Source organism: Mastomys coucha, unplaced genomic scaffold, assembly GCF_008632895.1.
Source record: "Mastomys coucha isolate ucsf_1 unplaced genomic scaffold, UCSF_Mcou_1 pScaffold9, whole genome shotgun sequence".
Taxonomy (NCBI): domain Eukaryota; kingdom Metazoa; phylum Chordata; class Mammalia; order Rodentia; family Muridae; genus Mastomys; species Mastomys coucha.
The window spans coordinates 33675669-33689999 of NW_022196915.1; the positions used below are offsets into that span (position 1 = coordinate 33675669).

General features: G+C 44.3%; 1 protein-coding gene across 3 annotated transcripts in view; it reads left to right on the forward strand.

The window, feature by feature from the left end:
* Samd4a (sterile alpha motif domain containing 4A) overlaps positions 1–14331 on the forward strand; it is a 216422-nt gene that overhangs the window by 126906 nt on the left and 75185 nt on the right. For all 3 annotated transcript variants that reach the window (XM_031361918.1, XM_031361919.1, XM_031361920.1), the window contains one exon: positions 5170–5688. In XM_031361918.1, the coding sequence (XP_031217778.1) occupies positions 5170–5688 (519 nt within the window). The remainder of the gene's footprint in view (positions 1–5169; positions 5689–14331) is intronic.

Sequence of the window (14331 nt, forward strand, 5' to 3'; positions counted from 1 at the left end):
TAACTATAGCCAAGCATTTATACACAGTCGATGTAACGACTGCAAACCAAGAATGCTAAAATATCTAGCGTATGGCCTTTCTAGCATGATAACCATCTGTAGCTGAAAGCTAATTTGTCTGCCTCCATGCTGCCTCTTTGCTAGCCAAGGGACCGATGGCAACTTAGTTGCTCCACCTACGTCTCTGTCTCTCTCATCAGCGAAATAAGGCTAGTTATAAGATCCGCCACCCCGCCCCCTCTCGCTAAGCTCCTTGAGAGCATTCAATGAGTAATTAAATGCACAGGGCTTACAAGAGAGCCTGGCCCACAGAAACCACTCAATACTGTTAGCTGTCAGCATGACAGCTAGAGCAATAGAAGTTTGAGCCAGTAGGTGTGGTTAGCCTCAGAAAACAGTCTTATAGCTGAGTTCCCAGGAGGGGTAAGCAAAAGCCATGTTGTCTTCCTGGCCACACAACCTCAAACCCTCACAGGGCTATTCCCAAAGATAGTGCTATTTCAGCCCTAGAAGGGACCAGGGACAGAGACCACTCATCCTTCATCTCTGGTGTGCCTCTTTCCTCAGAGTCCTGGGTTAATCCTTGGCCGAAAGTGCTTACTGGAGATAACCTGTCTCACTAGCACTCCCAGTCCTATTTATGTTTTATTTTTGTCCTGACATTTTTTTTTTAAGACCGACCTTTTGTGAGGGCAGACTATCTAAACAGGGAAGTGGCCTTAGCGGGAGTCTAGGAAGTTCTTCAGCCTCACGCATTTTTTAGTTCCCAAATTTAATTGTAAGGGTATGTGTGCATGCGGCCTGCCCCAGCTCACTGTTGGCTTATGACACCTCTGTTCTTCCTCTGGGCCTTTTTGTTTCCTTCCTGGGACTCTTGAGACCCTTGGACAGACTGACTAGGTTTCTTTTCCTCCTAAATATAGCCATCATGGAAAGCGTGCCAGACTCATGGCCCGTGCCTATCATCCTAGCAGAGTCTGATGCAAAAGGGCTGCTGTGAGTTGGAGGCCAGAAGGAACCACGTAATGAGACTTTGTCTCCAAACAAATAAACGAAAAGCACCCCAGACTTCAAGGAAAACCCAGAAAACGGTGCCTGGTCTTTGCAGACAAAGGGATGGAGATACTATGATAAGTTTTTGTTCATTTCCCAGACCCCTTTAAAAGATAGGCTCTGTCTAGTAAGACATGTGAAGTTCTTATATCTGGTGGCAACCAGATAGATATTATACCTAGTGGCAATTAGCTAAATCGTCAGGGAGGTAGGAGGGACCTCCCAAAGTCACCTGTCTCATGCTCTTCTCCACTAGAATGTCTTTAGCTTGTGCTGACTGGCTCACTAGCCACGCATGGGCAGGGCAATATGGCTCACTCAAGTACGGATGTGTCTGTGATAACATAAACCTCAGATTTCAAACATTTAACTCAAGTCCAAAGAGGATAAATGTCCTAGTGATCTGCAATGATTACATGTTGAAGTGATATTTTAGTGTTGGCGTAAATCAAGTAGCTCATTGCTATTTTGTAATTTGACTACTGTAAAGTTGCAGGTATTATACATGGCTTATGTTATTTTACTAAGAATCTGTGCTGCTGGTATTATATCTAGTATTATTAGTGGGGTGTCTAACAGTATTCAGATACCCCACTCCCCACCCCCATCCCCACCCTTATCCCTCATGCCCCACCCCCAAACTCCTACCACTGCCCCGGGAACAAGGATTTAGACACTTCCACCACAACTCTTCTGTGCCTTTCTATGACCCTGGCTTCCCAGTTCTTCTCTATAGTCTTCCTCGGTCTTCATGTCAGAGGCTTCTGCCTCACACAACGACTTTTCGGCATCCCAGAAAACCCCACATGAAGAGTCCAGTCTCACTTCTAGTTGTTGGAAGGGCTCTTTGACAATTTAGCTAATTGCTACTAGATCTAGTGACATCACAACTAGTTATTTTTTCTACATCTTACAATAAAGACATGAATCACTTATGATCCCTGTTCCAGAGATGAGAGGCTCAGCAAGATTGGGTAACTTCCTCAATATTTCCTAAGTACTTGGTGGCAAAAAAACAATTCGCGCCTAGATTTATCTGATTCTTAAATCTCCTCTCTTAACTGATACATTCATCTACCTCCCACAGTTGGGAATCTTTTTATAAATGAATTTCGAATTGGCTTTTGAAGGTAATGTATGAGGCCTCTTTCTTAAAGTGGTATGGGAGATGAAAGAAACTCTCTGTAGCACCCTCCTCGCTCACTCCTCATCTTTTTTCCAACTTGGTGATGTTTTAATGACTTCATTGGTGTCCTCCCTCTATTTGTAAAACTAAACGTCAGAAGCTGCTTACGTCATCTTTCTGACTGATACAGAATGAAGGGAAAGCGTTTCTGCCATCAAGTTCTCAACAGGTCCAATCCAAGGGAGGCAGAAGCTATCGGGACTTACTACCCATGACTGTGTGACAATTAAGGCTCAAACAGGTTAAGCAATGTGACAGAATTCCACTACAAAGTAAGTGGCAGGCAAGTCTGGGATTAACTCCGATGCCTGACTCCAAAGACACCGTGTCCGAAATGCTCATTGGTTAACTTTCTGTAACTGCAACATAATATCCAAGAGAAAAAGAGGAAAGTTTTATTTTCACTCTCAGTTTGGAAGATTCCAGTCCATATTGACTGGATAAGAAAACTGTAGCCCATGATAGCCAAGAAGCAAAAAGAGAAACATGAGGTAGGGGTCTACTATCCATCTCAGGGGTATACCCAGAAGTGATCAGAAAATCTCCTTCTAGACTCCATTCTGAATATCTCTAAACTGGGTGCGACACCTTCAACGTGGGACCTTTCAGGGAACTCTAGATGAAGCCGTAACACTGAGATTTTTCTTTGCAAGTGTTCTAAAGCGGCCTTAGTACACACTGATGAGTTTGTAGCTTATAATTAACCTCTCCAACCTGAAGACACCATATGAAATCCACTGGGGAAGGCCCCACTCTGTGGATAACTGTCTGTCTCCAAAACTCAACAGGCACCATGTATCGTTTGCCATTTGAGAGGGACTGGGAAGGAAGTGTTAAGGAACAGATCTTCATGTGCATGAGCCTGAAGGAAACTGTAGAGTGGTGTGAGGCATTCAGTGGGAGTGCTGGGCAAGCTGCTTCATGCCTGCTGTCCCAGCATCCAGAGACAGAGATGGAGTCAATCACGAGTTTGAGGCAAGCCAGGGCTTCAGAGTCTGAGACCTTGTCTCAAACAATAAAAAGACAAACTCTGAGGTCTCACTTGTCTGAGGTACCTAAAGCAAAACCAGGTTCTTGGGGACAGAAAATGGAATGGTGGCATGCCAAAGGCTTGGAAAGGGGTGGGTGGATTTTTGTTTTGATGAAGACAGATTTCGATTTGGAAGGTAATGAAGGTCTACAGCAGTGGTTCCCAAGCTTCCTAAAACTGTCCCCCTTTAAGACAGTTCCTCGTATTGTGGTGACTCCCAGCCATAAAATTATTTTCGTTGCTATTCAGAACTAATTTTGCTGTTCTCATGAATAATAATAACGTAAATAGCCGTGTTTTCCAATAGGCTTAGGCAACCCTTGTGAAAAGATTGTTTGAAACCCTGAAAGGGTTGAGCGACCCACTGGTTGAGAACTGCTGGTCTGCGGGCAGATTACATGCCACTGTGAGTGTCCTTAGTGACACTGAAGCACATGCTTAAAATGCTTAAGAATGAGGACCCATGTGGAAATGGCAGGCAGAGTGGTGCACGCATGTAATTCCAGCCCTGCAAGGCAGACACAGGAGGATCCCTGGGTCTCACCAGCCTAGCCAGCCTAGCCTAGTTGAGCTTTCGGGACACCTCGTCTAAATGGATGTAGGTACTGCTCCTTAGAACAGCATCCAGTGTGCTCTGCTGTCCTGTGCCCTCATAAGCACAGCACGCACAGGTGCTACGCTCAGTCACACATCAATTCCAATAAAAATATTAAATTAAAAATAAAGTGTTAAAAGAAACCCACAGAAACAGATCTTTTTAGAAAGATAAATACCCTACCGTATATGGGATCCAAGGTGTCCCTGGAGCTGTATGGCTCCTTTGCTCCATTATTTTCTTATAAGAAAGCTGTAGCTCTCACATTAAGATTCAGGGACAGAGGGGTTAGATCCCTTTCTCCTGTCATGTTCCTCTGCGTACGAAGGGGAACCAGCTTCACACACATCCCTTCTCCTGCACTTAACATGCTTCCAGTAGATGTCTAGAGCAGGGAGGCATCTTCACTCCAAGAATTCTTCCATGTGAACCCTCAGTTGATGGAAATTTCATCATGCTTGGCCCCTGTCTAAGGTTGTGCCTAGTCTTGTCTATAAGAAGGAAGACAGGGCTGTCAATTCTCATTGGTTGGACCAAAGTAGCCATCTCTTTGACAACTAAGCACTTGTTAGTTTTAAATGGAGACTTCTATTTTATATTTTATTATACATTATATAATATATAACATTATATATGTATATGCATAATAAAATATCACCTATTTTATTATAAAACAGATTAAATCTGTTTTATGTATATAAGTGTCTGCCTGCATGTATGTCTGTGCACCATGTGTGTTTATGGTACCTGAGAAAGCCAGAAGAGAGTGTCAGATCTCCTGGAACTGGAGTTATTGACAGTTGTGAGCCACCATGTGGGTACTGGGAATTAAGCCCAGGTCCTCTAGAAAAGCAACCAGTGTTCTCAACCACTGAGCCATCTCTCCAGCTCCAAGGATTTATTTGTTTTTTTTTTTTTTTTTTGAGACAAAGTCTCACGTAGTTCATGCTGCCTCAGACTTCCTAAGTAGTAGAGGATGGCCTTGAACTTCTGAGCCTTCTGTCTCCACCTTTTGAATACACCAAGAACACCTGTAATCAGGTGTTCACCACGAAACCCACATTTTATATAGTACAAAGGATCACAAGGTCTACCATCTGCACTCTCTAAGAAGTTTTGAACTCTATCTCGTTGAAGTGCCTGGCCCCTAAAAACCTTAAGCCAGTTAACCAGATCTCATACACAATTGAGAACATTTAGCCAGGGTTAAGAAGTCGGGACTCTAAGCCACAGACTTTTAGAGTGTGGTGTTTCGTGTGATCGTGGGTGTATTTGCTCATGTGTCCTGTGTACTTTTCCTTTCAGGAATCATTAACCAATGGCAACAGGAATCCAAGGATAAAGTGATTTCCCTTCTGCTAACTCACCTGCCTTTGCTGAAGCCAGGAAACCTCGACGCGAAAGTAGAGTATATGAAACTGCTGCCCAAGATCCTGGCACACTCTATCGAACACAACCAGCACATTGAGGAGAGCAGGCAGCTGCTGTCCTATGCTTTGATCCACCCAGCCACTTCCTTGGAAGACCGCAGTGCACTAGCCATGTGGCTGAATCACTTGGAGGACCGCACATCCACGAGCTTTGGTAGCCAGAACCGAGGCCGCTCAGACTCTATGGATTATGGACAGACGCACTACTATCACCAAAGACAGAACTCTGACGACAAGCTCAATGGCTGGCAGAACTCTCGGGATTCTGGGATTTGCATCAGCGCCTCCAACTGGCAGGACAAGAGCCTGGGCTGTGAGAACGGCCATGTGCCCCTCTACTCTTCATCATCTGTCCCCGCCACAATCAACACGATTGGAACCAGCACAAGCACGAGTAAGTCCCCCGGAACCCCTTTAACGCATTCTGGTTTGGTGATTTGCTGTGTGTGGCACGTCCTGCTGACAGCGTCTGCTCTGAGCACCCTGTAACCCTGGGAGAAAGAGGGCTGGTGGCATTCGGCTGTGGGAGAGGGCTCTTTGGACCTGGTATTTGTTGCTCTTTGGCTCTAGAAAGATGAAAATTCTGAGCAGGTTAGAATGATGGATGGTCCAAATTTAGGGTTTAGACAGACCAAAAATAAAGAAATGAGAGGAGAGAGAGTCAATGGTGAAAGAAGGAACCATTCTGTTTCCACAAATAAAAATGTCTTTCACCCTGGGGCTCAGGGATTTGCAGAGACACTGGGTTACTGTGTGATTCTCTGAACCTGATGTTAACCCATGGTTGACCAGCCAGCTTTATGGCTTCATGCTCTGCCTTCCTTCTTATGCAACATTTCTTCTCCTCCTCCTCCTTCTCTCTTCTTCTTCTTCTTCTTCTTCTTCTTCTTCTTCTTCTTCTTCTTCTTCTTCTTCTTCTTCTTCTTCTTCTTCTTTTCTTCTTCTTCCTCCTCCTCCCTCCTCTTCCCTCCATCTCTCTCCTCTTCTTCCTCCCTCTCTTCCTCCCTCCATCTCCCTCCTCTTCTTCCTCCCTCTCTTCCTCCCTCCATCTTCCTCCTCTTCCTTCTCTTCTTCTCCCATCTGCCTCCCCCTCCTCCTTCTCTTCCCCCTTCTCCTTTCCTTATGTATATAAAAAAAATAACCTTGAGTATCCTCTTGCATTTTCTGGTTGAACCTGCAGTTATTGGGTGGCCCCAACTGGAGGGAGCAGGTTTGCTGACTGAGAATGCTGCTCTGTGCTATGAGCTAATGTGAGTGCTGTGGCCTTCCTCTCACTCGGTCTAACATGATGTGAAAGAAGGGTCAGGAGATGCCCTCTGGAAAGAGAGAGCAAATGATAACCACTACACTCTTTTGACCACACTATACTGGGCATGAGGGCTGGGAGTCCTTTCTATGGTGTCCCACTTAGGCCAAACAAGGTGGCCAACTTCCCCTCGTGCCTGTAGACAGCAGTGCTGTGGGTGGGTGACTCCCATTGAACAGCTTCCCCTAGTGCTGATTTGCACAGATCTGAGACTGTTGTGACACTTCCAAGATAACTCTAAGCTTTTTTAGGGGAAAGGTTTTGCCCCTGAACCCAATGTACCTGTTGCACACACAGGTCAACTCTCTATTAAAAGAGACAAGAAGAGGAGCTGAAGGTGTAGAGCACTTGCCTAGCGTGTGTGTGGCCTGGACTCTATCCTCAGCACCATAAACACATGGGAGGAGGGGCTAAGAGAAGATTTAAAATGAGAAGGGATGTGTTGGCCTCTCCTCGAATCGTTTGGCAGTTAGAACTCTTCAAATAGCTTTTTCAAATAATTAAGTACAACAGACCATAGCTGCGTTAGTCCAACAGCACATTGCTAGAACATTTCGACATGGAAGGTCATACTCTCCTTTAGGCACAATATAAGTTATTCTTTGTTCATTTTCCCTTTTTTGATTTACTTTTATCTATGAGTAACTTGAACAGTTGTGAGCTGGGAGAGAGTCTTACATTGTTGACTTAGGAATCTTTATAGACTCATGGTCCAGCAAGAACAAATTTTATCAACCTCTATGTACCGGAGAATGGCTGAGACTATAGCAGATGTGAAGGTATTTTAGCCCGAGTTTTCTGGATGAGTGATAGGGTCCAGTTATGGTCACAAAAGGCCTTGGTAACTAAAGAGATGCCAATTTCAAGCAACCCGTCAGTCTTTATCTGCTTGTATATCCTGTGTCATTCACCCTGAACTTAGTCTTGGACCATTGTGCATTTCATTTTGCAGATTGACCTACTCAGGGTCAGGTTTTACAATACTGACACTTTGAACATGCTCATCAGATTGGAATTAGCAATCCCACTCCCTCATACAGTAACTGCCCAGACAATGGAGAAAAGGCTATGGATGGCTCCCAGGGCTGTTTTGATCTGGGGAGCCTTATTATATACGTGAGTTACAAAGGTCTTGGAGACTCAACCAGCTGACTGCATAACACATATCTAGAAGAAGAAAGAAGTTTTAGAACATCAGCATGAAATATGAAAGATCTCAGATCTACAGAACATCCCTTCCCAGCACTTAGACCAAAATAACTCTGAATTTCAGTGTTTACTCCCCTGCATGCCCGTGGTGGGCCAGTTGTATTTTTCAAAACAGAAAGTTATTAGTTTTGTCTTGAGTCTATAAAATACACATTGAGTCCTGAGAGGCAGCCTGACAAAGTAGAAAGCTCATAGACTAGAGTGTTAATGCCCTCCAAGGGCCAAAACTAGACTTGCAATTTTCTAACTACAACTTGCTCAGGCTATTAAGTCCTCTGGACAAAGCTCCCACTTGTAAAGCGAGAACATTCTGATGCCTCCCTTCTCGGTCTGTAGGAAAGCCATGTCCTGGCCAGAGTGGCAGAGAGTGCACAGGAGGTGTGTACTAGATGGATACATGGGAAAAACTGGTGAACCCAGAATTGAGCTAAGTGTTAATGGAGATGTCCGGAGTCCATACCCTTCCTTGCTTTCAGTTCTGAATGCTCCCAAGAGAAACACCTTTCCCTAAGTTTAAGGCCACAGAGTACAGGTGCTCATTAACTCAAGTGGCCTTTGTCCCAGTAAATCCATTATAAACTAAAAATGTCATAAGCCAAGACTTCATTTGACAAGTCTGGCCTGCTGACCATCGTAAGTTAGCCAAGCCTACCTTAGATATGTTCAGAATACTTACATTAGTGTAAACTGGGAAAATCACCTGACACAAGGAGATTTCTTACTGAGTATCTAAAGGTGAAAATGGAATGCTTGTGTACATGTGCTTTTAGACAGCTTCAAAGATAAAACATCACTGTGCCCAGCCATTGCAAGTTGGGGACCAAATCTAGTCCAGGGAACTGTGAAGGTACCATGACTTTAGCTACTCTACTGCAGTAGAAACTGGGAACAGTTCCTTCCACTGTACTAAAAGGCAGCATTTCTTCTTTCAAAGTTGAAGACAGCAGCTGCTCAAGATAACATGATTTTAAGAGCTTAACTGTCAATTACTGCCACATTAGTGGTAGGCAATGCCGAGTAACTCACTGCAAAGCCACGCCCTTAGAATTGTGTTTAGTTTTTTTTTTTTTTTAAGATTTATTTATTTTTATATGTGTATGGGTGTTTGGCTTCCATGTATATCTGTGTACCATGTACATGCCTGGGATTCATGGAAGCCAGAAGAGGGTTTCAGATACCCAGGAACTGGGATTACAGGTGGTTATGAGCTGTGTGGGTGCCGGGAATCGAACCCAAAAGAACATCAAATGCTCTCAACCAATGACCCACCTCTCCAGCTCCCTTACTTTAGATTTTAACTTAATTTTAGCCCAGGACTTTTTAATTATCCTCTTAGGTCATTAGACCTTCAAGAAATCCCACGGCCTTTGTGGCTTCTTCCCTGCACAGGTTCCTAGCCCTCCAGCCACCCTGCAGATACTTTCTGTCTGTCTGTCTTGTCCTAAGACTGTTGGAATCCATGGGAAACAGTAGCAGAAGGCATTGCTTCTGCTTGCAGGAAGAGAGAAGCTATGTCAATCAGTGTCATAATTAAAAATTAAACATTTCTTTCTGTATGACTTGTTTTCCAAAGAATGCCACATTTCTGAATTACATAAAAGCAAAGTCTAAAATAATCAGTAGATGCTGCTTCAGTTTGGATGGGTGGCTGTCTTAGCCTGTTTTGTGTAGCTTTAACAGAATACCATGGACTGGGTGATTTACACCCCAGAGAAGTTTGTTTGGTTTGTGGTTCTAGGGGATGGGAAGACTAAGAAAGAAGAGCCATCCCTGGGGAGTGTCTTCTACTGCATTATCACTTGGCAGATGGCATCTTGTGGCAAGAAGGATAATTGTGAGTGTGTTCAAAGGAGGAGTAGGCTCTCTTTTCTAACAAAATATTAATTCATTCATAATGGCAAAGCCCCATGACCTTCTCAGTTCCTCAGGGGCTCACTTCTCAAGCCCATTGCCCTGGGACCGGGTCTCTCATTCATGGACTTTGGGAAGCACATTCAGACTGCAGTAGGCTGTACACTGTAAGGGTTATGAATGTTTGGAATGGAAAGATTCTTGTGATCTGGGGGCGTGGATGGGGTCAAACTTTAGCAGAGGGAACGGGAAGAGGGAAGGAAAACTGGAGGAGGGCTCAGAGAGGAATGTCCATTCTGAGCAAAAGGATGGAGCCGTGGGTGTGCCAGAAGGTTGACAGAGAGTTGAGGAAAAGGACAGCTCATGAAGAGATGGATGGGAGTGAAGGGCATCAGTGAACGAAGACTGAAGGAGGGATCTGTGAGCATAAAGGTGCTGAAGAGAGTATGAGCAGAGTCTGCAGGGATTGGTTCTCTACAGGCAAACAGTGGGTGTGGTCAGTGAATCTCAGAGCCTGTGCTGTTAAATCACACAAGTATCAGTTGGGATGAGAGTAGGAACAGACACCAGAGAAGCTCTTGGTGGTCCCCGAATGACTGACAACAATGTAAACTAAAATAGGTAAACTAAAGTGTGGAGGCTCCTTATGAAGCTGATGACTGGGGCTGGAGAAGTGCCTCAGCAGTCAGGAACTTGCTGCACTTGCTGAGGACCTGTATGGTTCCCAGCACCCACACTGGGTTGCTCACAACTGCCAGTAACTTCCAGATGAGAGGAATCCAATGTCCTCTTCTGGCCTCTGTGGATGCTCACATTTATATGCACATACCCACACATAGACACATAATTTAGAAGTTTTTAGCCGGGAGGTGGTGGCGCACGCCTTTAATCCCAGCACTTGGGAGGCAGAGGCAGGCAGATTTCTGAGTTCAAGGCCAGCCTGGTCTACAGAGTGAGTTCCAGGACAGCCAGGGCTGCACAGAGAAACTCTGTCTCGAAAAAACAAAACAAAGCAAAGAAGTTTTTAATTAAACAAACCTAACAATTGATATTCCATATAATACAGCTATACCACCCCGAAATGTCACGGCACTATTTACAGAAGCTAAGTTATAGAATGAACTTAGGTGTCCCCCAACAGAAGAATGGATGAGGAAAATGTGGACCATACATACCTACATACAAGGAAACCTTCTTCAGCCATTCATACATAAAGTCATATATAAAAATCTTTAAAGTAGAGGGAAATCTGTTCAGGGGACTTAACAAAGGGGAGAGAGAAAGGCATGATGGGAAATGTGTTCAGCATACACACACACACACAAAATTGTTTTAAAGAAAACCTTTATTTCTAGGAGAAATAATTAGATTAGGATTCAATGTTGGTGTGGATAAATGTTATTGATTGATTCATTTGGTCATTCATGTAGAACAATGCTATTGAAACTTCTGTAGGACCTAGGCTACTTGAGGAATCTTTGACACCATTGGAGAAGGCCAACACACACTTGCCGGACAGTCCAGTATATACCAGTTAGAGTATGAAAGTAAATCATAAGGTTCATTAGAACTTGGTAAGTCATATGGAGAGACAAGTAGGTAGAAGTGGGCCCAGGTGGTAAGGTGGTTTGGGTATGAAGTTAGCTGGTCAGTGCAGGCCTCATTGGACTTGATGCTGGTAAGAAAGTAGTGAAGCATCCAAGGGAAAGAGTATTCCAGACCAAAAGGTTAGGGCAGAGATCCCTAGGCTCCATGACCAATTTATTCATTGCAAAGCAAGAAGGCTGTTGCCTAAGGGAGAGCAAGGCAGACAGTGCTGGGATCATTGGGCAGAGGACACAGCCTTTTGTGACAAAGATCTTGACTCTCAGCAAACCAGGAAACCACTGGGAATTTTTGGCAGATGAGTGGCGTGACCCGCCTCACAGTCTAAAGGGATTCATTGGCTGCTATATCTGTAGACAGACTATACCAGGGCAAGGACGGATTCAGAGAGACCATTTTGGAGGCTGATATCATCATCACCCAGACAAGAGACCATGATGGTTGGAACCAGCGATAGTCACAGTAGAGGGGTGAAACCAACTGATGTACCAACCAATTCATCTACTTCAGAAGTAAAACCTTTCCTCATTATTTCTCTCTCATTCATATTGCAACTAGTAAAGGGAGTGAGAAAGAGGACTTCAGTGTAGCTCCAGTGAGTTTTGCCTGAGCACTCCTGGGAGGGTGGGGTTACTTCCAGTTGAGATGGGTAAGTCTGAGTTGGTTAGGCAGAGGGGCTTTAGGATAAGAGGCTGAGCTCAGTGTCAGAGCTGGTGAATCTGGGCAGGGTGATGGAGAATAAAAGAGCTGAGGAGGAAGGATATGTAGATATGTGTTTTGGAAAAGAGGGTAGACCTGAGGCTTTGTGACTGGGTACCATTTCAAGCAATAGGATTAACTGATATTACAAGGTGGAGATAACCAGGGAGTCACAGCCTGAACTCTTCAACCTGGAGGCCAGAGGTACAAAGGCAAAGGAGGGGCGGGAGAGATGGCTCAGAGATTAAGAGCGCTGGCTGTTCTTCTAGAGGTCCTGAGTTCAACTCCTAGCAACCACATAGTGGCTCACAACCATCTATAATGAGATCTGGTGCCCTCTTCTGGCATGTAGGTATACATGTAGGCAGAATACTGTATACATAATAAATAAATCTTTGAGAGAGAGAGAGAGAGAGAGAGAGAGAGAGAGAGAGAGAGAGAGAGAGAGGAACAAGAGGATCCAATGGGAAGCTACCCAGTTAGAAAAGAAGAGTTCCTTGCAAGGCAAGTGGAAAAACCATTTCAGAAAGAAAAGAATAATGAGCTGAGTAAAGTTTATTGATAGGACCAAGAGTTAGTCATTATATTGATCAAGGAAGGATAATAGGGATAAGTCAAGAGCTCTTAGCACATGATGAATATTGAGGGTTGAGCCAGCTATTTGCAAAGAGATAGGATGATGACCTGGACTCAAGCTTGACTTAAGATGGATGATGACTTTTAGAAGGGGTTGTAACATGGAGATGAACAAAAATGTTGTCTATTGCAGATACAAAAATGGCCAGAAGAGCCACTCCAAGTTTTTCAAGGAAAAGAAAAGTCAAAAATAGTGGTCCCAAACTAAGTCCTATTGCACCTATTTCCTCCTATCCAGGGACAGACACTGAATCAAATGAGATCACAAAGATTTGATCTGGGGATTTTCCTTCCATAAGAAAGTGATGTGTCATAGCCCAAGACAAGCAGCTTGTCCTCTTCTGTCAGGCTGTTCGGCTTGATGACTAAGTAAGAATATTAGCCAGGTGGTGGTGGTGCATGCCTTTAATCCCAGCACTTGGGAGGCAGAGGCAGGCAGAGATATGAGTTCAAGGCCAACCTGCTCTACAGAGTGAGTTCCAGGACAGTCAAGTAAGCCACTCTGGAAAAGGATGAGCATTTCCTGGTTTAGGTACAGGTCAATGTTAACTCAGGTGCCCCAGACTGTCTGATCCCTTTCTACTCTTTGCCGGTCAACTTAGACCTTGAAACAAAAAACAAAACCACAGCAATGAAACTACAAGCAGCATGGAATTGTTCTGGTTTACATAGCAGTAGTATTTGATTCCTGTTTTCAGGAGGGAAGGGCTAGTGGCTAAACCTCAGGCTTCATGCCAGCACTTAACTTCCCACCTGGCTCTTCCTTTACTTCCGTTTTGAGGCAATCTCCTAAGTTGCCCAGGTTGCATTTGAACTTGTGATGTTCCTGCCTGAGCCCTGGGATTAGAGGCGTGGATCACCAGGCCTATCTAGTACTAGCCTCATTGGGGCTTTGCTTGTTTGCTTTGAGACAAGGTCTCACTGTGTAACTCTGAATAGCCTGGAACTCATTGTGTGGACCAGGCTGACCCAGGACGCACAGAAATCTGCCTGTGTCTGTTTTCCTCATGCTGGGATAGGAGGTCTGTGACACTGCTCCTTTTGACGTTCTCTACATTTAGATTTGGAAGCTTGCTCGCCCAGCACAAGCCAGGAACACAGGAAGTTTACACACTAAAATGATCCACCAGCCCCATTTGGTCACCTCCCCCCTTTCACAGATTCATAATCTGGTTTAAGTTGTTATGATTTGTTTTATTAATCCTAATTCATGCTTTTCTGGTTGATCAGATATATAAGAACAATACATTGGCACTCCACACACACACACACTCACGAGTTGATAACACTCAACAACACAGCATTTACTACTTAAAACACTTTACACAAATGTTAATTCATTTGATCCTCCAAAGTCTATGATGTGGACATGTTTGCTCTGTTCATTTGACAGAAGAAAAAAAGGCACAAAGAGGTTAAATTACTTAATGAACAGCACAGACTTAAGTCAGGGTTATAACCCAGGTGGAGTGGTCCCAGATCTAACCCTCATCTTCTGCACTTGACTGAAGAACCAGTAACCATGGCACCAATTTATCCCACATCCTGGACCAGCCACCCTTGGGCCTTATAAGTCCATAGGTACAGTAGGGTATGAGCCCTACTGTAGCTTACATAGCACCTTACCATGAGCTCTTAGCATTCTGGCTTACAGTCTTTAGTCAGCTGCTTGCCTCCCCCTCCCAGTTACAAACAAACTCTTTTTTTTTTTTTTTTTTTTTTTTTTTTTTT